Source organism: Elephas maximus, chromosome 7 (genome assembly GCF_024166365.1).
Source record: "Elephas maximus indicus isolate mEleMax1 chromosome 7, mEleMax1 primary haplotype, whole genome shotgun sequence".
Classification (NCBI taxonomy): Eukaryota; Metazoa; Chordata; class Mammalia; order Proboscidea; family Elephantidae; genus Elephas; species Elephas maximus.
In genome coordinates this window covers 67,403,027-67,427,278 of record NC_064825.1, presented here as the reverse complement: position 1 = coordinate 67,427,278, position 24,252 = coordinate 67,403,027, and the positions used below count along the sequence as shown (strand labels likewise).

General features: G+C 44.3%; 1 protein-coding gene across 9 annotated transcripts in view; it reads right to left on the bottom strand.

Annotated features, from left to right (window-relative positions):
• The window catches only part of MICAL2 (microtubule associated monooxygenase, calponin and LIM domain containing 2), a 250,516-nt gene that overhangs the window by 180,891 nt on the left and 45,373 nt on the right, over positions 1 to 24,252 (bottom strand). For all 9 annotated transcript variants that reach the window (XM_049890391.1, XM_049890393.1, XM_049890394.1 and 6 more), the window contains one exon: positions 9,907 to 10,252. In XM_049890391.1, coding sequence (XP_049746348.1) covers positions 9,907 to 10,170 — 264 coding nt within the window. In that variant the 5' untranslated portion in view covers positions 10,171 to 10,252. The remainder of the gene's footprint in view (positions 1 to 9,906; positions 10,253 to 24,252) is intronic.

Genomic DNA, 24,252 nt, shown 5'->3' with positions numbered 1-24,252 from the left:
TTTTTCAGAATGTCCAAGACTTTTACCTGCCTAATATTGACTCTCACTTTCTTCCTTAGAAGCAAACCCAACAAAACACTCAACATGCCAGCCCACCTTGCAGCTAAGAATAATCATGTGACATTGTTCCAGCCGATGAGACACACACTGGATTTAATCCATGCATTCCATCCACAATTTTTTAAAATATTGTGGCCAATACGGAGCTGTACCACCCAGGCTTCTCTTAAGGAAGGATTTGCTGGCCTGCTGCAGAAAGTGCAGTCAGCAGACAGCTACCAGCTCTCAGCTCCTTCAGGGTCAGCCTTAAAGGCTGAGGTCACATCCCTGCCAGGAAAGGCCTACATCCAGAACTGAATGAGGCAGGTGATACAAAGACCTAGCCATTTTGTCTTGACATGGGACACTGTGATGGGCGATACTCACTCATGAGCTTCCCACCAAGCTGGCTAAGGCTTTGTTGGCACTCCATCACAGTCGACTTCTTCTGTCCAATCCTGCTTCCTCCCCATCCCTTTCACAGGTGTTGATTGTTAATAAACATCTTGCATTCCAAACTCTCTCTCAGCATCTGTTTTTGAAGAACTCAATGTGTGACATACCTACAATGTGTCAGACATTATTCTAGGTGCCAGGGAATCACAAGGAATATATAGACAAAAACTCCTGCCACTGGAGCTTATATTTTAATGAAGTTTCTGGGAATACTTTTGACTACTGGGAATGCTTTGAAAGCAGATGTAATGGCTGGAGCTGCAGCAGCTATCTTGTGACTACAAGATGACAAGCATGAGGGAAAGGCCTAGAGCTGTACTTTCCAATACAGTAGCCACATAGTCACATGTGGCTACTGAGCACTTGAAGTGTGGCTAGTCTGAATTAAGACATACTGTAAGTTTAAGACACACAAATTTCAGAGACTTAATATAAAAAAATGTAAATTATCTAAGTAATCATTTCTTCATACTTATTAAATGATATGAGTCAGAATCGACTCAACAGCACTGGGTTTTTTGGATATTTTAGATATATTAGGTTAAATAAAATACATTAAAATTAATTTCACCATTTCCTTCAACTTCTTTTTAACGTGACTATTAAAAACTTTTAAATTATATATGTGGCTCACATCATATTTCTATCGGACAGCACTGGCCTAAAGAATTGCAGATACAGTCACTGAATCTCCACCCCCCACCTTTTTCTAAATATCTTGTTAAAAAACAAGCCCTTGTTGGTTTAAGTCTCTGAAGTCAGGTTTTCATTTACTTGCAGCTGAATGTAATCCTTAATAATTACGGTGGGAGAGAGGAGAACAATCTAAGCACTGGGCCCAGTGAACTGGTCAGGACCTGCTCTGTGGCAGGAGACTCACCTCCACCTGGTATCCTACCCAGTCGAGTAGGAGGGAGACAGATTCACATGAAGTGGAAAAATTCCCATACCAGAGAATATACTGACCTCCAGGATATTTTTTTAGAGTGAAAAAAAGCAAAGCAAGAGTCTCCACTGAGCAGGGAAGAGGAAGCCAGGGTATACCTTCAGTCTGGGAAGCAGAGTGTTAAACAGTTTCATTCCTTTCGCCTTGCCCGACAGCATACATCTATCTGGATAATTATGGCCAGAGATTCCATAGGACCTTGTGCAATCTTGGGTGGGCCAGAACTGCAAGAGAGTTTCCTTTTGTCTCCAAGAAAGAGGAGGCCCAGCCCTTCAGCCTCACAGGCTGACTGGCCAACTGCCTTGTTCTCCTTGAGAGCTCTGAGAGCAGCCAGGTGCTTGCCAGGACCCAGTCAAAGCTGTGGCCATGATCCCAGTACCACAGGGATAGGATGCTCAGTGAGCAATGCTCGAATGCAAATACGGATGGACGCTTAAGGAAATGAAGGGACAGGCTAGTACTGGCTTCTGTAAACTCACCATCAAGGTTTGGGGAATGCTGGGCTCACACCCAGCGGCGCTCCAGAAAGAAGGCTCTTGAGCTACAGGGTTCAGTCACCCAGTCCCTGAGCATCTTCCTGTGCTGGGTGCTCAAGACCCAGGAATGAGCCTGACATGGTCCCTACTCTTGGGGAGCTCACAGTTACGCGGGAAAGAGACAAATCATGCAGGACACTGATCAGAGAGGCTGGGAGCACACCAGGGGCCCCAAGCCTAGATTAGGGGTAGAATAAGAGAAGGGGGACAACAGCAAGTCCCTGATGGAGTGGGAGAAAAGTGTGCTGCAGAACTCAAATTCCTGTAAAAAGACCAGGCTTAATCGTCTGACTGAGACTGGAGGAACCCTCAAAGCCATTGGCCCTGGACTCTGTTAACTCAGAACTAAGACCACTCCCAAAGCCCACTCTTCAGACAAAGATTAAGCTGGACTATAAAGCATAAAATAATACTCAGGAAGAGGTTGCTTCTTAGTTCAAGCAGATACATGAGACCAAATGGGTGGCTCCTGTGTGGAGGCAGGATGAGAAGGCAGGAAGGGACAGGAGCTGGTTGAATGGATGGGTGGAAAGAAGGAGTGTACTGTAACATTATAGGAATTGCAACTAATGTCACATAACAATATGTGTATAAATTTTTGTTGAGCTGTGAACTTTCACCTAAAGCACACAAAAAAGAAAATGGTCTGACAGATTGCGACAGGGGTAGAGCAAACAATGGCCATTGGTCATTGAAGGGCAATGTTAAAAAAAAAAGAGAGAGAGAGAGAGAGAAGGCGGAAGGGGAGCAGAGGTCAGAGAGGGCTCTCAGGGTGAAGTGAGGCTTGCTTAAACAGAGTCACAAAAAGAACAAGGAAGGGACCCACCCCACAAGACAGCACATATCCTCAGTGGGCCAGGACCCTAAAACTCCCATTATTTGATGAAATTTTGAAGAAGAAAGTATAAATTTGTTCTTCTTTTAAAGTACATTCACCTTCACTGATCAAGCAAAATCCTTAATGAAAACCATATATGAAACTATTTTGTGAACCATAAAGCACCATACAAATGTTAGATGATAATAATAGTAATAAAACTATTGTCATTTTTGTTATTCTTACAGGGTGGCAACATCCCCACCATATTCCTTCTGGACTGCTCTTTATTCAGCAGTCTTATTCAAGGCCACCCAGTCTAGACCCCAGGGCTCAGAGGGTTTCCATCCCAATGCCGGCTCCACAAGGCCAAGGAAACCCAGAGGCAGCAGCCCGCTGTGGCATTTCCTTTTTGAAGAAGCTCCCTCTTCTTGGTACTCTCACTCACTGCTGCTGGCAGTGTCAACTGGAAGAACCTTGTCACATGGGGAGGGGCATGTGACAATGCCTATAATATTTTAAATGCAACGCACATAGCTTTTGACTCAGAAATTCTAACAATCCATCCTATACATACGCTTTCAGGCTTTCAGGTGTGTAAAAGAAGTACGTAAAGGAAGTGTACTGCAGCAGTATTTAAAATGGCAATAGATTGGAAACAATACAAGCAGTCAGGTAAGTTGTCATGTAAAATGGGAGACTATAAAAAGCAGTAAAAAACAATAAAAAGGTTAGAGCTATACAGGATGACTTGAAACAATCTTCAAGATGTACTTTTGAGTGAAAAAAGCAAGGCACAGAGCAAATGTGTATAGGTTTTTTTCATTAAAAAATAAAGGGGTGCCAACAGATGAATGGATAAACAAAATGTGGTATACATGCACAATGGAATACTACTCAGACCTGAAGAGAAGTGAAGTCCTGATACATGGCACAACATGGATTAACCTTGAAAACATCATGGTGAGTAAAATAAGTCAGTGGAAAAAGGGCAAATATTACATGATCTCACTTATATGAAATAAGCAAATACGTAAAAACCAAAGGTTATCAGTTGTTACCAGGGGTGGGAGTGAGGAGGCAAAGTTGGGGGGGTTGCTTAGTGGGCACTGAGGTTACGTTAATGGTGATAGAATGATTTGAAAAAGGATAGTGAGAATAGTTGCACAACTTAGAGTGCAATCAATATTTCTGAATTGTATATGTAGAAATTATAGAGATGGAGTATGTTTTGTTATGCATATTTTTGCCACAATAAATAATACCATAATAATAATAAGGGGGGGGTACACACATACTTACGTATATGGAGACACTCAGGAAGAGCACAAAGGGAATGGTATATATAGTAGTTGCCTGTAGGGAGGGTGTCTTAGGCTGTTATAGCAGCACCAGATAACCCTGGTAAAACCCAAAACCAAACCCAGTGCCATTGAGTTGATTCCGACTCATAGCGACCCTGTAGGACAGAGTAGAATTGCCCCATAGAGTTTCCAAGGAGCGCCTGTCGGATTCAAACCGCTGACCCGTTGGTTAGCAGCTGTAGCACTTAACCACTATGCCACCAGGCTCAGTGATTTAAGAGCTTGGCTGCCAACCAAAAGGTCGGCAGTTTGAATCCACCAGCCGCTCCTTGGAAATCCTATGGGGCAGTTCTATTCTGTCCTATAGGGTTGCTATGAGTCAGAATCGACTTGTTGTCAACGGGATTTTCAAATAACTAAGACAGAGGGGATGTGGTGGTCTGGGGAAAACAGACTTCTTTTCACAGTATACTTTTTTATCCTATTTTAATTTTTTTTTCATTACCATGAGCATGTCATGTATTAATTTATTAAATAATCTAATGAAAGAAAACCAATTAGTTTTGTCTTAAAAAGACATAAAATAACAACAAAAAAAAACACAAAAACCATTTTGTCTTTGTAAGTGTATTTATAAAATGAATGAATCTGATTAACCGCTGCCTATGAAAACAGCCAAAAAAGAGAGTGTGTTTCATGTCGGTTGAAGATTGTTGGAGACTAAATTTCCTCCAGCTCACGTATAATGTCCAGCACACGCACATGCAAGCCCCCACGTGCTCTACATGAAGTTGTGATGATAAGTGTGGTCGCCAACACCACATGACTGGTAACCCAGGCTGGAAAACTTGTCTGATGGAGCAGCGCCAGCAACGCATTGTCAGGTGAGTGGACTGACCCAGAGTTCACTTAAGCTTTTTATTCAACTGGTGCAGAAGGTCGCATCCCAGAGCCCATTCTCTGCTTTATCAGTTATGACCACAACTGTCCATATTAGGCAAAGTAGTACTTGACATGCCTCAGGGGCACAGCAGAGTCAGCACTGAGAGTCGGCGGGTGATTTCAGAGGTCTGGAATGTCAGATAGGCTTATCCAGGCCAAGAGATAGCAGCCTTCTGCCCCAGCTTCACCCCTTACACCACTCACTCCCCCACCGGGCTTTGCTTATGATCGGGAACCACAGGATAAGTTGGGTCCCATGCATAAACCCAGGCTGTGCTACCCACCAGTGGGGAGCCTCTCTGCAGGGGCAAAGAGGGTCGAGGGTCATGATCCAGAGCAAAAGGTGTAGGGTGACCCTGCTGGACGCTCACAAAGTACAGACATTTCCCTCTAACAAGAAAATGAGAGTTTTCATTATATAGGCTGGCCCCATTTCTGCTGGTGACAAAAGAGTCAGTGAGTCATTTTCTGCAAATGTGTTTTTGGGTGTGTTTTTATGGCAATGATGTGCAAATGCCTTCTGGTCTGAAACGGCAACCTGTGATTACTGAGCAGCGTCATGGAGGGTGGTAAAACTATCCCTGGGTTGGGAATCAGAGGGCTCATTGTCAGTGGTGCTCTGGGTCCTCTGACTGTGAACTCCCTCTTCTGGCCCCAGAAGGCCTTTCTCCCTGGTCTCCTCCTACCACCCATCCATTCTGCTCTCTCTGGCTCTCACCCTCTCCAACACATTGCTACATTCCCATTACATAAGCAAAATACTCTTCTTGGAATAGATCTCTCTGTTTTGTGTTTCCTCAGCAATCAAGGCAAACTCCTACTCATCTGTCAAGCCCCACATCATACCTCCTCCTCCAGGAAGCATTCCCAAACTATCTCAGTCATTGTTGTCCACCTTTTTATATTCCTGCAGAACAGTGTATACACCTCTCTCATAACACTTGAGAAATTAATAATAATGATAATGGCTAAATGCTTACTGATCACCTTATGTGCTAGGCAGTATTTTAAATACCTTACAAAGATTCCCTTATTCAATCCTCACAGTAACCTCGTAAGGTAGGTACGGTTATCATCCTCATTTTACAGTGGATGCCACCAAGGATCAGAGATATTAAGTAACTTGCCTAAGACCACAGAGCTATTAAGTGACTGACAGGCACCTAGACAAGTGCCTGGCACACAGCAGGTACTCAAGAATTATTCATCTTGTAAATGACTGAATGAGTTAATAAATACTGAAAAAATTACACTTATATCTTCTCTACAGAAAGCTCAAGTGAGAACCACTTATTTATCTTGCAGACCATCTCCCCTGTCAAATGCCTAGTAAGGTGTACGGCACGAGAATATCTGGTGAACGAACAAATAAGAGAACATACAAGTAGATCAATAAAAAAAAAAAAAAAACACTTCAAATTCCAGCAATGACACCCAACAGCTGTGGACTCCTGGGTAAAGAGTTTCACCTTCTTGGGTCCCTGTTTGGTACCTGTCAAATGCAGGGCTTATATATAACATTCTTTAAAGCAACTACCAGCATTAAAGGTACAAACAAAATAAATGACCAGAGCCCAGGACTACGTGGATATGGCAATCCCCACACCAAACTGTATAACACAGTTTCTTCAGGGTTGTTGTCCCCAGTAACACAACTCAATTGGATATGATATTTGATCCAGGTATTGCTTTAATGCAAAGCCATTATCAGTCCGAAAGGAGGTGATTTAGCTTGATTCCTCGTTTACTCAGTTCGTATACAACAGAGTCACACCCAGGGACAGAATCATTAAGTGCCTGACAAAACCCTGATAAATAATAATAATAAACAACGATCCCAAGTTAGGTTACTCAACTGACAACTGAGCCACCAGTCTAGTGACCTTCCCAGTCATTCCCCCTGTTTCCCTGCACCTCTGCCAGACTGCTTCTTCTCTACCTAGGTCCTGGTACCCTCCCCTGCAACACACTCACTGCCGGCAGGAAGGAAACCTCCCAGTGTCTTAGCACATTAGGTAGGGCCAATAAATGCCTGTTAAATGCCAAAGCCCAGGTCCACTCCAGACAGTCCTGAGATGTGAACCCCATCAGTAGGGGTTCTAGCTGATTTTTACTTATTCACACTCTACCTGTGGCTAATTGAGAGCTTGGCTATGTGCCTGGAACCTGACACACCTGTGTGTATATGTCTTCGCATTAATGATCAGCCACATGTAGACTACTATACCAAAGTATGCATGTGAGCAAGACAGGGCCAGTTCACAGCTGAAGCGAGGGAGGACCCATGTTCTGTGTTTTACTTAATTCACAAGTAGTTCAAGCACTAGCCTCTTAGAGATGGGCATTAGCCATTCATACATGAATCCAATATGCAGAGAACCTATACTATACCCAGATACAAGTGAGCAGTCCCTGAAAGGACGCCTGTTGTTTATCTGTCCCACACCATAATGATATTGAGAACCTGATTCTCCCTCATATCAATCATGTGATGCTTGAAAGGGTTGCCAATCATAGTAGTCAGTTCCTCTGATCTTGGCCACAATAATTGGCCCAGAGGTAGGCCAATCACAATTCTTCCCTATTGAAATTTCTTTTCCATGTTGAGCCGGAAGAGAAAGATTCTAGCCTTTTGAGTCAAAGATACGAATTAGAGGCTACCAACAAAGGGAAAAATCTGTTTGCAATAGGGAAGAATGGAGCCAACACAGAACAAAACATCCAGAGATGGATGGAAGGAGAGAGGTTAGGAAAGAATGAGTGTCTGGACCTTCCTATTTATATGAGTTAATGATTTCTCTGTTTAGTTTACGCTAGTATGAGCTGGATTTTGGAAATGTGAAGCTGAAGTTGCCTAACATAATCACAATTCATACCGACCATGCATTTTCAAATCCATCTTCCCCTCTTAGGGATCTATGTTGTTTTTAGGAGATAGGCTACCAAGCATTTGAAAATGTCTTTGTTCTTCCTCATAAGAAAGGCAAAAAAGTTCCTAGGCAGGAACCACTCTTACTCAGCATCACTAATTAGAGATGTTTTCTTTCCCTTTGCATCTCAGGGTCCAGTGGTGACCTGCCAACCACAGGATGCAAGGATGCTTCTATTTCAGGCAGGCAAAGCTCATAAAATGAGGACTGGACAGACAGGCGAGGCAACCAGCTGATGGGTTTTGAAAGAAAGACATCCTCATGGTGGTCAACCCTTCATTACATTCCTCTGCTGGCTGACTCCCTTGAAGGCCTGTCTTCAGATCACCCATAGAGTCCCTCGACAGCCAGAAAGTGCTGGAGAATGAGGCAATGGCATCTCATAACAGAGCAGGAGCTCTGAAAACCCTCCATGAGAGAACATAACGCATCCTAGCCGTCTGACTTCTATGAGACCCTGAAGTTAAGCTTTGAAAGGAAAGCCACCATATACAATTGTTGAGAAGGAGATACTTCAAAAGCTAAAAGTGTCTGCCTCCTCTAACTCTGAAGAGTTGCCCAGTGGGCTATGAACCACGAAGTTACAGCAACTAGAAAAGGAGGCATGGGTGGGAGTGGCACTCAGGACACTGGTCCCACACCTTTCTCCCCCTTCTCTTTCTCTAACACTCCATCACCTCTGCCTAAGGCTACAGCGTGGCACGTTATATGCAGGTACTGCCTAGACAACCGGTATGCTGTGGGCTGAAGTGGTTGGTCTGTTTCAGCCTCATGGAATGCTCCTCCTATGCCCTGTACAGTTGGTGCACCCTAGGCTTGGAGAAGCTTGGCAGCTGTCTCCCCAGGGTAATGGAAAGCAGCCGTATCCCACGGTGGACTCAACAACTCCTCATCACCAAAACAAAACCACAACAGTCCTAATTGCCATGGAGAGTTCAATCCTCTTGTCCTGGGATTGGCACCAACTGGAATTCCAAGGGCTCTGGCTGAGCTACCTCCTGTGAGGTCTAAATACAGCATGCTTGCTTTTAATCTAAACACATAGACTGGACCAGTGCCAAGGCCGACAGCCCCCAAGGGTCAGCAGGAAGTCTTGACTTCCAGCTGCCCATTCAGTGGTGGGTATTTCAGAGACGTGATGTGTTGGACGGCCCTATACTCACTGATGCTATGTATGGCCAAACAACCCGGAGAAGTATGTAATCAGCTTGTGCTGAGGTGCTGAGTTAACTACGAATGTGATCCTGAGGAGAGAAATGTATCCTGGATATGAGAAGGTGGAAAATGCAGAGGTGTGAGAAAGACAGAGGGAGGAAAAGGCAGTAAGGACATACTTATTAGCCAATTAATTAAATGTCAGGAGATCTTTCTAAAATGTTTGCTCTCAGGGGAACACCAGCCCCTAATAATGCCTCTCCCAAGGAATTTTGGGCTTAAGCTCTGGAATCAGACAGACCAAAGTTGCCTTGTAGTTGTGTTACCTTGGGCAAGTTAATTACATCTCTAAAATGTCCAAAGGACTAACAGTACCACAGGTGTTCCATGAGGTCATATACATAAAGTGCCCAGAACGTAGAAGTTCCTCAATAAATAGTGGCTACTAGAAGTAGTATACTGGTAGTAGTAACAGCAGTAGATGTAGGATAATGTCAGGCATTTGCTTGACTCCCTCAACCTCGTCTTTGGTTTCTCTGTCTTGGAGAAGGCACACGAAGAGGTGCTGAGGCCATCACAACAAGATGGAAACTTCCAGCCAGGATAAGCTGTGCATGTACAGACAAAGGGAACATTCAACTGAGCAAAACTATACAACGCTCACACCCACATCTATTAAGAAACTCAGGACAGCAAAACGGCAACAGGTTCCTAACTTCCCAAAATGTCAACCCACGCACCCCATGGGGTAAGAAACGTCCTTATGGGAGTTTCCCCTTACCTTGGTGTTCATACATGACTTCCCTCGTTTATATTCTTTGTGGGATCCACGCTTGTCCAATTTGTGCCATAGGGCTTTGGCCTTCCAGGTGGTCACCTTGGACTTGAGTTTGGAATAGAAGTTCCTGTGGTCCAGAGGATCTAGGTCCAGGTGCCGTGTGAGGATGTTGAAGGCCTGGAGGGTGCCTTTGCACGTGGGAGCCTGGACAAAGTTCTGAAAAATCTGCCCAGCCTGGGTCTGCTTCTCGTCTTCATTTTCTGCCATGTCTCAGGAGCCTTGCTGTGCGGAGCAGTGGTGTGGAGAGAACAGAGGAGAACACTACGAAGCACCTGAAGAAATGTCACACCTGCAAAGATAGGTGGAGACAGAACTGAGCTTCATGGGCAATGAGGGGTAGGGTGGAGGAATGGGTGCTGAGAGGTAAAAATAAAATTCCTTTCAGATACTAAAAACGTAAACCATCTATAGAAAATGCACAATCGTACCTTCCAACCTGGCAATGCTGCCTTGCTGGCAAACCCTTTCTCCCCAACGTTTCACTCTTCTCGCCAGCTGAAAAGAATCACAGACTGCCCAAAGCTATACTCTGCAGATGTCAACATTACCTGGTCATCTTGGGATGAGCAGATGGTTCTGGAAATAGTAACCAATAAAAGCAACAACAAGAAAGTATGCTAGATTTAGCACCATTGAAAACTTATAATTATGGGTGCTGCAAAGTGGCTCACTAGTATTAATGAAACCTAGCCACATTCCCTTAGTGCATGACAAAAAGAAATCCAAGGCACATTCCTCTCTAGGTTTCACGACCATCCAGCTATTCTTTGACGTCCAAAGTTTAAAGTCTTTCTTCATTAGTTACCAGAGGGTATGTCTTTCCTCTATACAGAAGGCAGCTTCTCAAAATTCCCCTCCATTAGTGGTATCTTCCAACCGTCTACCTTAGTCAGACACACAGAAAGACAGAGAGACACATGGGCCTCCGCCTCCCAACACGCAAAAGGAGTTTGTGCTTTGTAAGCCCAAACCAGGAGTGATCTGGAGCACGTGCTTAGGCTGATGGAAGGGAAAAACGGGATGGGTATTCATTCACATCACAAAAATAGCTTGCCTGGGTTTTGGCCATGGTCCTCTCTCTCTCTACTACTCTAACCTCAGGCATTTCTTAGGAAAGTCATATAAGTTTCAAAGGAACAAAAATAAATTAGAGAACTGGTTTTCCAAAGCACCAGCTAGTTTTCCTGAATCCAAAGCTACTGCCACAAGTCAAGTGTGGAGGAGCTGGGGTTGACCCGGCTGTCGGGGGATTTGAGGCAAGGATCTGCGATGAAGCAGGCGGAGCAAATTGAGCCTGGCGAGAGGAGGTCAGCAAACACAAAGCAGGAGGCCCTCAGGCTGGGCAGCTTCGCCTGCTCCAGCTGGCCATGTTGACCGTGGGTGCGTTTGGATTGTGGGCTGCCTTTACATACTGAAACCATAGAAAGGTGTTTATCTTCTTCCTTAATCCCTTATTTATTCATTCAGCAACAATTACTGAGTTCCTGGGTGGTGCAAACAGTTAACATGCTTGACTGCTAACTGAAAGGTTGGAGGTTCAAATCCACCCAGAGTTGCCTTGGAAGAAAGAAAGCCCTCGAGATCTGCTTCCGAAAACTCAGTGGTTGAAAATGCTATGGAGCACCGTGACAGACAGGGAGTCACCATGAGTCGGAGCCTACCTGATGAGAAAGGTTTTTTTTTTTTCAATACCAAGATCCAGGCACCATGCTGGGTTCTAGGGATACAGAGAAAACCAGCACAGAGTCAGGCCCAGGCTAGTGAGGAAGACAGGCCAATAAAGAGGTGATTATAAGAAAACAGGCCAGTACTTGTAAAATATGAATAAAGTACATGGAAGCCCACAGCAGGAAACGTCTGACAGAATCTGGAGAAGTCCAGAAAGCTACAATTTTAGGGAGGAGGTGGATTTCACTAGGAGAAGACTAACCTGAAAACCAAACCCATTGCTGTCGAGTCAGTATTGACTCATAGAGACCCTACAGGACAGAAAAGAACTGCCTCATAGGGTTTCCAAGAGTATAATCTTTACTGAAACAGACTACCACATCTTTCTCCCACAGAGCAGTTGGTGGGATTGAATCACTGATGTTTCAGTTAGCAGCCAAGGGCTTAACCACTGTGCCATCAGGGCTCCCTAGGAGGAGACTGTTGTTATTGTTAGGTGCCACCAAGTGACTTCCAACTAATAGTGACCCTATGTACAACAGAACAAAACACTGCCCGGTCCTGCACCATCCTCACAATCGTTGTTTGAGCCCATTGTTGCAGCCACTGTGTCGGTCTATCTTACTGAGGGTCCTCCTTTTTTGCTGTCCCTCTTCAGGGACTGGTCCCTCCTGATAACATGTTCCAAAATACATGAGAAGTCTCACCGTCCTCACTTCTAAGGAGCATTCTGACTGTACTTCTTCCAAAACAGATTTGTTCGTTCTTCTAGTAGTCCATGGTATGTTCAATATTCTTTTTGAACACCATGATTCATAAGCATCAATTCTTCTTCAATATTCTTTATTCATTGTTTAGCTTTCACATGCATATGAGGCAATTGAAAATACCATGGCTTGGGTCAGGCATACCTTGGTCCTCAAAGAGACAACTTTGCTTAACATTTTAAAGAGGTCTTTTGCAGCAGCTTTGCCCAATGCAATATGTCATTTGATTTCTTGACTACTGCTTCCATGGGCATTGATCCTAGATCCAAGTAAAATGAAATCCTTGACTACTTCAATATTTTCTCTGTTTATCATGATGTTGCTTATTGGTCCAATTGTGAGGATTTTTGTTTTATGTGGAGGTGTAATCCATACTGAAGGTTGCAGTCTTTGATCTTCATCGGTAACTGCTTCAAGTCCTCTTTGCTTTCAGCAAGCAAGGTTGTGTCATCTGCATGATGCAGGTTGTAAATGAGTCTTCCTCCAATCCTGATGCTGTGTTCTTCATATAATACAGCTTCTCCAATTATTTGCTCAGCATACGGATTGAATAATTATGGTGAAAGGATACAACCCTGATGTACACATTTCTTGATCTAAGCCACGCGCTACCCCCTTGTTCTGTTTGAATCACTGCCTCTTGGTCTCTGTATAGATTCTGCATGAGAGAATTAAGTGTTCTGGGATTCACATTCTTCACGTGGTTATTCATAATTTGTTATGATCCACACAGTCGAATGCCTTTGCATAGTCAATAAAACATAGGTAAACATTTTTCTGATATTCTCTGCTTTCAGCCAAGATCCATCTGACATGAGCAACGATACCCCTGGTTCCACTTCCTCTTCTGAATCCAGTTTGAATTTCTGGTAGTTCCCTGTAGATATACTGCTGCAATCATTTTTGAATTGTTTTCAGCAAAATTTTACTTGTGTATGATATTAATGATATTGTTTGATAATTACTGGAAGATGCACATTTCAGGTAAAGGAAACACCATTCAGACACAATTCTGGAAAGAGCCAGCACATTGGAGGGATGACAGCACACTCAGTGGTCAGGAGTTCAGGACTGATGATGAGGTGTGGGGGGTGTCCAGGGCAGACTGTAGTGGCAGATCTACGTCATGCCAAGGAGGGGAGCCTAGCTTCTCAGTGGGCCGAGGGGAGCAGGAGGGGAGCAGCAGGATGAAACCTGAGCTTTGAGAAAATGAGATGGCAGAGAGTGGACTGGAGACGATGAGGCTGGGGCAAGCATGCAGCTAAGGGGCTGCCCAGGCAGCAGCACAGAAAGTTGATGACAGAAGCTGGTGGAACAAGGGGGAAAACACGTGTTTCTCTTTGGGGGAAAAAAGCACACCCAAAGGAATATAAATGCCTGTTGGGTACCACCTACAAGCAGGGGTGGATTCTCTAATAAGCAAGGCAAGCTGGGTTTACTTGTGCTTACTTACTAATTGTTCACTACAATTAACGATTGTTCACTACAGATTAGTAAGTAAACACAGGTGAGCCCATGCTTGCCTTGCTTACTGGGTCATCTACCCCTATCCAAAAAAAAAAAAAAAAAACCCAGTGCTGTCGAGTCAATTCTGACTCATAGAGACCCTATAGGGCAGAGTAGAACTGCCCCATAGAGTTTTCAAGGAGCACCTGGTGGATTTGCACTGCTGACCCTTTGGCTGGCAGCCATAGCATTTAACCACTCTGCCCCTATCAGGGATTGTAAATTTGAAAAGAGGCTTTGATTCTGTAGGAAGGCGCTGTGGGGTTGGAAGAGAGACAGATGCCAGTCACACCTAGAAGTAGAGTCCTTGATGTGGTGAAAAAAATGTGAAATTGTTCACTATAGATGACTTGGTAGGCAAGGTAAGCACTGTGCTCACCTTGTTTATTGGACAATCCGCCCCTGACCATAAGGAACAATCTGTTGGAGGCAGACAAGTTCTCCAGGCACCAGCCAGCCAGACACTGGAGGATCAGGGTGACGCCAGCAGCACCTATAAGACCCTTACCTTCCTTCCCTCCTTCCTCAAGAGCTTCTAACATACCTGTTATGGTATTCGGCTGAAGGGAGAGTAGCACACATTCCTGCCTCCAGACCTAGCTGAGTTCCACTCCCCAGCCAGGCTTCTGTCCTCCATGATGCCATACCTGCTACTCTGGTCCACGCAACTCAACAAATCCAGTGAGCTTAGAGGGCTGGCTCTGCTTTGCCTGGCATGGATAAGACACAGACTTGTGCTCACAGATGTTCTCTCAGCTCCTTTAATGTCCACAATGCTCCCTTTGGCATAGCTCACATAAACACTGGCTCCTACTGCGCTTCAACTTTCCCCATGTTCATGACTTGCCACCCGGGGAGCATAAACAGCAAGCAGTACTGGTTTGCTTTTCAGGGCATCTTAACATTCTGTCTTATCTATCTTTGGGAGCACTTCTGTGTCCCGCATTGAACAAAGTAGGCAGTAGCAATCGACAAACAGAAGTCTAATTGAATTTGACTGGTATCCTACAGAGTCCCTGGGTGACACAAACAGTTAAAAAATTTTACTGCTAACAGAAAAGTTGGTAGTTCAAGTCTACCCAGAGGCACCTTGGAAGAAAGGCCTGGAGATCTACTTCTGAAAAATCAGCCACTGAAAAGCCCTGTGGAGTATGGTTCTACTCTGACACACATGGAGTTGCCATGAATTTGAATATACTTGATGGCAATGGATTTGGTTTTGGTTGATATCCTGCAGTCCTTTCTGAGGATGCAAAAGGTTTGGAGCTATTCAAGCCTGAGTCCAAAGCTCAGCTTGGCTCCTCGCTATCCACACAAGCTACTTGCACAAGCCACTCAAACCCTGAGCGTCGTCTTTTTTTGCAAAAAAAAAAAAATGATGATAATCCCTACTTTGCAGGGCTGCTGTGAAAGGTGGCATGTATGAAGGTGAAGCCTGGCACTGCGAGGTCCTCAGTATATGCAGTGTATACTGAATCTATCAGATGGGCCAGATTTGAGTCCAGCTTGAAAAATACTTTCATAAATCAATTATCATTATCCGGATTGCCAACTCGTCCTTGTCTAAAATAGTGAGCTATTTAGAGGCATGAAGCCAGATGACTCCCAGAGAATAATTTACAAACTGGAAGAACCTGTCTCCTTCCAACCCCAGTTGTCTCCCCTCCTCCCCAAGAGAAAAATGAACAACTTAATCTTAGGGCCCCAGTGGAGAAAAAGCCACAGGTGGTGTTGAGGGAGGTGGTGGACGTGGGAGCTCCAGGAACTGACCCTTATCTAGAGTGAGATAAGGGGAGGTGGAGGGAGATGGCTTGAAAGGGGATGATAAGCACAGCCTTGGACATGCATCCTGGCAGCCGTACCAGGCTCAGACCTGCCTCCCTGGATCTAAACTGGCCAGTTACGACTTTTGAAATCAACTTTCCAATTTAAGCCAAAAAAAAAACAAACCCATTGCCGTCCAGTCGATTCCAACTCATAGCGACTCTATAGGGCAGAGTAGAACTGCCCCATAGAGTTTCCAAAAAGAGCCAAAGACCTTAAAAATTCTAATACCCATGGTAGGTAGGTTTTCTTGCAGAAGAGTATCAGAATATTTAAAAATTCAAAACTAAACCCATTGCCTGTTGAGTTGATTCTGACTCATAGCGATTCCACAGGACAGAGTAGAACTGCCCCACAGGGTTTCCAAGGCTGTAAATCTTTATGGAAGCAGACTTCCACATCTTTCTCCTGTGGAACAGCTGGTGTGTTCAAATATTTCAAGTCAGGCAAACCTAGAAGTGAATCTGACATAAAGAAGGTGCTAGTTGTGTAACTCTAGGGTAGTTATCCAATCTCTCTCAGGCTTGATTTTGTAATCTGTAAAGTGGGGATAATAATCCTTGTTTCAAAGGGTTGTAAGGAATTATTGAGACCACGTATGTGCTGCATTTAACATCCAGTGGCTACGTGATATGGAACCCTGGTGGCACAATGGTTAAAGCACTCAGCTGCTAACCAAAATGTGGGCGGTTTGAACCCACTGACTGCTCAGCGGGTGAAAGATGTGACAGTCTGCTTCTATAAAGATTTACAGCCTCGGAAACCCTACGTGGCAGTTCTACTCTGACCTACAAGGTTGCTATAGGTTGGAATTAACTCAATGGCAACAGGTTTTTTGGGCTACATGATAACCAGCACTTGTTCCTATTACTCAGAAGACAAAATGACTACTAGCTTCCCAGGTCAAAGAATTATATGTACTCTAAAGTAGAGGGCTTTCAATTCAGCAGATCTGGTTACAAGCCCACTTCCTAGCTGTGTAACCTGGGACACCTCACTTAACTTCCAAGCTTCAATTTCCCCATATGTAAAGTGGGAAAATGGAACACTAGTATACAGAGCAGTTTGATAATGAACTGAAAACATGTATGTAAAGTGCCAAGCCAGCATTTAAAAGGACTCAATGAGTTTGAGCTTTAAGCCTTTCTTCCGGAAAACTGTGGCTTGATACTTCCCCTTCCCCAAAAGAAAAAGATGAAGTATTTTTTTTTTTTTTAAATCAGAGGATCCTGGGTAATTAGCTTTTCTTAAAGTCTTCCTTGTCAACCACCACCCAGCTGTTGTCTTTTTAGAGTTTGATATGAAATATAAATAAAACCAACTGCCTAGAAATATGAAAAAAAAAAAAAATCAAACCCATTGCCGTGGAGTTGATTCTAACTCATAGCGACCCTATAGGACAGAGTAGAACTGCCCCATAGAGTTTCCAAGCAGTGCCTGGTGGATTTGAACTGCCGACCTTTTGGTTAGCAGACATAGCTCTTAACCACTACACCACCAGGGTTTCCAGAAATATGAAAAGTTTCTTCAGTTTCTGGGAAGACGCAAGACATGATGCTTCAGTTTCCAATAATAGCCCTGAAGCAATTTGGCTTTTGCCAACTAGAGTCCCTTATTTGTGGTTCTTCTGCTCTCCTGCCTATGTGACTTCATGAGTCACAAAATAATTCCCTTACCCTTTCCCCAGAAGAAGAAATATTTTTTTATTTTTTTGTAAATCAGAGGATCCTGGGTAACTAGCTATTCTTAGAAGCAAGGATAGTAAGACTTTGTCTTCCATACTTTGGACATGTCATCAGGAGGAAGGACCAGGCCCTGGAGGACATCATGCTTGGTAAAGTAGAGGGTCGGTCAGCAAAAGACAGGTAGACCCTGCAATGATGGCCTCAACCACAGCAATGATTGTGAGGATGGCACAGGACTGGGCAGTGTTTCGTTTTGTTGTACACAGGGTCGCCATGAGTCGCAACCAACTCAACTGCACCTAACAACAACAAAAATTGTACCTGTTTTTCAAAAAATTAGAAAAGTTAGCAATTTGTCCAATATCTCATGACTAAAAATAATGAACCTGAGATTTGAGGCCCTGTAACCAGAGTTCAGAGACCCCCATCCTTACCCACCCACCTATACCGCCCCCACACAAAATAGATGGTGTGAAACATATACAAGGTGATGTTGCCTCCCCAACAGATAAATCCCTGAATCTCACAACTTCAGATAAAGCGAGTTTATTTTTCACATACGTTAAGTTCAAAACACACATTCCTGGTCACTAGAGGGCTTTCCTCCAAGTACGCGTCCAGGTGATCAGGTTCTTCCTCCTTGTGGCTCTGACATTTTCAGCTTGAGGTTTCCTAGGTTGCTGTGCTCTGGCAAAAGTGGGAACAGCATGAGGATCACATGTGGGAGGTGTTTATGGGTCAGTCCTAGAAGTGGTGTACCTCACTTCTGCTCACTGCCATTACCTAGAACTTGTCACGTGGGCTCATGTAGCTCCAAGGAAGGATGGGGAAGTGGTCTAATTTATAGGACCAAGAAGGAGAAATTAGTCTGGGGATCAGCTAGTCTGTCTGCCATTCCTACCAAGGCTTGAGTGTCACTTTTCAGCTGAATTTTTATTGGCATGTTAGCCACCGTCCTCACTTAATATTGCATCGAGATCGCCTTACTACAGATGCCAGCATTTGGAGTTGGATGAAAGAAAGGTAGGGAAGTATCATGAATTAAAGGCTCTGGAACCAGGGACTCTGTCCCTGATTTGTTGTGCAAGGCAGCAGTTAACTTATGCAAGAAATAAACTTGCATTATGTGAAGTTATTGAGATTCAGGGATTTATCTGATAGGGAGGATACATCGCCTTAAATAATACAGTAGGTAAATTACAGCTTGGTGTTGTTGTTGTTAGGTGTTGTTGAGTTGGTTCTGTCTCATAGCGACCCTATGTGCAACAGAATCAAACACTGCCCCGTCCTGCACCATACTCACAATCCCTACTATGTTTGAGCCCATTGTTGTAGCCACTGTGTCAGTCCATCTCATTGAGGGTGTGCCTCTTTCTTGTTGAGCCTCTCCCAAGCATGATGTCTTTCTCCAAGGACTGGTGCCTCCTGATAATATATCCAAAGTATGTGAGATGAAGTCTCACCACCCTCGCTTCTGAGGAGCATTCTGGCTGTACTTCTTCCAACACAGACTTGTTCATTCTTTTGGCGGTCCATGGTATGTATATTCAATATTCTTCACCAACACCATAATTCAAAGGCATCAATTCTTCTTTGGTCTTCCTTATTCAAAGTCCAGTTTTCGCAGGCATATTAGGTGACTGAAAATACCCTGGCTTGGGTCAGGCACACCTTGGTCCTCAAAGTGATATATTTGCTTTTTAAGACTTTAAAATAGGTCTTTTGCAGCAGATTTGCCCAATGCAATATGTCTTTGACTCCCTGACTGCTGCTTCCATGGGTGTTGATTGTAGATTCAAGTAAAATGAAATCCTTGACAACTTCAATCTTTTATCCATTTAGCAAGATGTTGTTTATTGGTCCAGTTGTGAGCAATTTGTTTCCTTCATGTTAAAGTGTGGACCATACTGAAGGCTGTAGTCTTTGATCTTCGTCAATAAGTACCTCAAGTCCTCTTCACTTTCAGCAAGCAAGGTTGAGTCATCTGCATATCACAGGTCGTTAACAAGTGTTCCTCCAATCCAGCCGCATTCTTCTTCATACAGTCCAGCTTCTTCCATTATTTACTCAGCACACAGATTTTGGTCCACGTCATATGCATTCGGCCTATAGCAGAAAGCATTCCGTCCCGATAAAATGGATCACATGGGATCTCACCATGACCACTGTTGAGATAGGCCAACTTCCAAAAGCAGCCAGTTCTGTTGTTTTATAGCTTACCTTCTGTTAAAAAAAATATATATATATTGCCATCAGTCAACTCTGACTCATGGCAACCCTACGTATGTGAGAGTGGAACTGTGCTTCACAAGGTTTTCAATGGCTGATTTTTTTTTTTAAAGTAGATTGCCAGGCCTTTCTTCTGAGATGCCTCTGGGTGGACTCAAACCTCCAACTTTTCAGTTAACAGCAAGGCACATTATCTGTTTGCACCACCCAACCTCGATATTCTGGAAAAGTTGCCTGACCCGGAAGTAAGTCTGGTCTCCTCTCTATACACACATACACTACGTTGAAAAATTACATCCCTGTCCTATTTGCAAACGGTGTAAAGCAGGAGAATATGGAAGAGAAGCTAATCCATTTCCTTGGTTTCCATAACATCCCGAGATCTCAGCCCCTGAGTCCCTGGAGCTGTCATCATACAGTGGAAAGATCACGGACTTCTGAGTCACCAAACCCTCCCTTGAGCAAGTCATAAATATCATAGAGTTTCTGTGAAAGTTAAATGAAGGTGCCTCTCACAGCACCAGGCTCACGGATGTGCTCATTAAGTGTCAGTTCCTGGCACACTGCCGAGGGAATAACCACCACCAAGTCAAGCTCAAGGTATCCCAAGCCAAGCAGAGGCAGAAACCAGTGCATTTTCCCATAGAAGGTAAGGTCGGTTCACTCACACCTTAATGCACCTTCTGCTTAGGTGGGGCAGCTGTTTTCCACCTAGTCTCTGCGCAGCACACCCTGAAACTCACCCGCAGAGTCTTTGTATTTGGATGGCACTTAATCTCCTGGCTTTCTGAAATTAGGCCTCAGGGATCTGAGTCCTGGTAGTTAGTCTGGAGGACAGAGAGGGAAGCTGGGGAAGAGGTGTGGAAGTTACAGCAAAGAGACCTTGGAAAGGATTTCTTGCCAATGCCGGCTCACTTTGTGCACAGCACTGAGCCCGGGAGCCCAGGATGGCCGCGGAGCAGCCCCTGCCCCGAAAAGCTCACAGCCCAGCTAGCAGTGCCTCATGGCTGCTGTCTTCAAATGCCCCCCATTGTGAAGACTTGTGCCGAGCCAGGTGCCACATGTTCAAGTTTAACAAAAAAAAAAAAAGTACTCATTGCCAGACAAAACTTTTTTTTTCTGATTTGTGGATTTACGATTATGAAGTCGTTCCCTAAAATGTGCACAAATTCAGCCACGGTTACATTGATATTTACTTTTACCAGAAAAAAAAAAAAAAAAAAAGCACTCTCCTTGCTTCCCTTCACAGCCTAATTTCTTAATAGGATAGGCTAGCCTCGCAATGTCCACTTCCTGACCTTCCACTTGCCTTTTAATTCCCCCCAATCTGGTTTTCACCTTTACTCCACCCCCTACACACACCCCACCCCCTGCCCTTTAGGCTCCTGAGTGCACTGTCTTACTGAGGTCACCACTAACCATTAACGTTCAAAACGAATCCCTCTTGATTGTGTCTTCTCTTGTTACAATCCCTCCCTATTCTCAGTCTTTTGCAGACTCGTCTCTCTACCTGCCCCTGAAATGTTACCGTGTCCCAAGGTTCTGCCTTCCATCTCTTCTTGTTCTCAAGGACCTCAACATTCCCACAGTTCAACCAATATCTGTGTCTTGATAGCCCATAAAACTATTACTTCAAGGTTGATGTCTCCACAGCATTCAGGCCATGGACAGGGCTATTCCAGGCCTAGATTTCAACAGCTCATTAGACATCTCCTCCTGGACTCTCTTACAGGGACCTCACACGCAGTCTACTTCCCTCCCAGCCCACCTGTTCCACCTCCAGCACTCCCAGCCTCAGTGAACAGCACAACCTGCACCCAGACTCTCAAGCCAAGACCTTAGAGCTGACCTCCTCTACCCCTTTCCCTCATCTAGCAGAGCCAGCCGGTCACCAAGCCCTGCTTCTCCACAGCCCTGCCTACTGCCTCCTGTTCTTTACTGCGACCGCCTAGGTTCAGATCTCCACCTGCTCATACCCGGGACTCTCAAAAATCTCTTCATGACCATTTTTTCTGCCTCCACATTCACCTCCCTCCAATCTACCCACCTGTTCCAGAGAGTTTTATACCAAAAATGTACATTGAGTCAGGTCTCCTTCCTGTTTAAAACCTTTAACACCTCCCTGATAATCTTCAGGGTGAAATCCAAACACCTTAATAGAGAAAAACACATCTTTAGAGCTGGCTGAAATGTCACAGGCACAGAGCGTAATGGGTATGATTTGGACTCTGAAGTCAGGCAGACTGGATGCGAACCCTGACCCACCACTACTAGGTGTGTAAGCTTGGACGAATTACCTAATCTCTTTGAACCTCAGTTTCCTAATCCATTAAATGGGGATACTAATAGTTGTGGCCTTCTTGGTTATTCAAGGATTAAAGGAAATGATGCCTGGCCAGTATCCTGAGCTGCGTCATTCTTTGATGCCTTACCTTGCGTCCTTTCTCCCTTTTCCCATACTCTGGAGTTTTCCATGATGATTTCATGTATACATACTGTCGCGATCTATTTGCAGGTCCGCCCACCTCGCTTAACTGCGAGCCCTCTGATGCCAGAGGCTGCACATCCCAGGCCTGCCCACTGTGTCTCTGGCACGTGGTAGATGCTCAATGACAGCTTGTTGAAAAATAATCAAGACCATCACTCAAAATTCAGAACACGGGGTGTCTTTTGTTCAGGGCCTGGTCAACTCTGACCTGAGTTACCGCAAGAGCTGTCTCATCAATTTCCACATCCCCTCTTCTCCTTTCCCATCACACAGGCACCACCTTCACCCTGTTCACAAAGCCCCAGGGCTCCCTACACCTGTCATTTATTCTAGAGGTCGCCAAACCTGGCTCTTCAGCAGATTCACCAGGAAGTATCCAAAATTATAGCTTCCCAGGCCGGCTCCCAAACAGAATCTCTGCAGCCTGAGGTCCAAAGGGGAAAAGTGTTTTCAACTCACCAGGAATTCTATGACCAGCCAGGTATGGGAACTATGGTTTATGCCACGTTCAATTCCTGACTGAGAACCTCTGTGCTCAGGGCCTTGCTGGGCACTGTGGATGCAAAGTGAACAAGATATGTCTCCCCTTCTGAGAAATTACAGCCTGGTGGTGGAGACCAACGGTTATGGTACAGGTGTCTAGTATAGGCACCTATGCCATTTGGCGCTTTGTTTAGCCCTGAACAGACTTTATCTTTCATGCACTAATCTCATTTGGTCATACTTTATAAAATTCTTAAGGAAAAGGTTTTTAGTTTCTTTTCTATTTCTTAAAGTACTTGTCTGAGTTCTGGGTACACTCAATCAATATTTAAGATTCAAATAATTCAACTTTTTGTACTATGCCCCCTTATAACTAATTCACTCATGAATGAGTTGTCTATCCACCGTTAACCTCTCGTAGTTCCAGTACCAGTGTGTTGCGTGCTCCACAGGCAGTTAGTTCACGTTTGTTGAAGGAATGAATATTTACCAGAAAAAATCTGTCTCAGGAGACATGGAGCAGCTAACATTGTACCACCCTCACAGTTGACTTAAAAGACTCCTAAAATTTTTTCATTTGAATTACAGATTGTTAATTTCAAGATTAATTTCCTTATATATAATGACACAGACTTGGCTGTTTATGTCGTGATTAATGTTATTAACAATGTAAACAATAACACCCTGCGGCTCCACAGTCTGTTGGCCTTTGTGTGGATGTGCCCAGGGTGGGGGCCGGGGGAGATGCTTGCCCATGCTGTCCAGCTGTCTGCATCCCTTACTTGTCTCCACATAAGGCCTGTAAACTGCATTCAGCCTTTATGAGCAGGTGTGTGCACCTGCACGGACAGGTGAGCCCTGGCTGAGTCAGAAAAGACTATAATGGGTTGTTCAAAGCCTACCAACCTGTCAACACACTTGGGAAGCCAGGATCTGTGATTTGAATGTAAAATCCCTTACGCTTCAGAGAAGCAGCGTGAACAAAGCAAGGACACCCATCAGAAGGCCCTTGGGAGGCATGGCCAAGCATGGGACATTTTGGCCAAGTTGGGGCGGGGTGGGCAAACAGATGGGCCAGCAGAATGGACTCCTCCCTGACTTTCTCCAGGACCAGCATACCCAGTGTTTGTTTTTTATGTTTTATGACTTTTTTGTGGTAAAATATTAATAACATAAAATTTGCCATTTTAACCATTTTTAAGTGTACAATTCAATGGCATTAATTATACTTAAAATTTTGGCACCCATCACCAGTATCTACTTCCAAAACTTTTTCATTACCCCAAAACAGAAACTCGTACCCCTTAAGAAAAAACTCATTCTCCCCTTCCTCCTAGCCTTTCTGTCTCTATGCACTTGCCTATTCTAGACATTTCATATAAATGGGATCATACGCTATTTTTCCTTTTGTGTCTGACTTATTTCACTTAGCACAATGTTTTCAGGGTTCATCCATGTCGTAGCATGTGTCGGTATCTCATATCTATGGCTGAATAATATTCCATTGTATGTATATACTACATTTTGTTTTTCCGGACATCTGCTGATGAACAGTCGGTTTATTTCCACCTTTAGGCTAATGTGAAGAGTACTGCTATGAACATTCCTGTATGATTTGCTTGAGTCCCCGCTTTCAGTC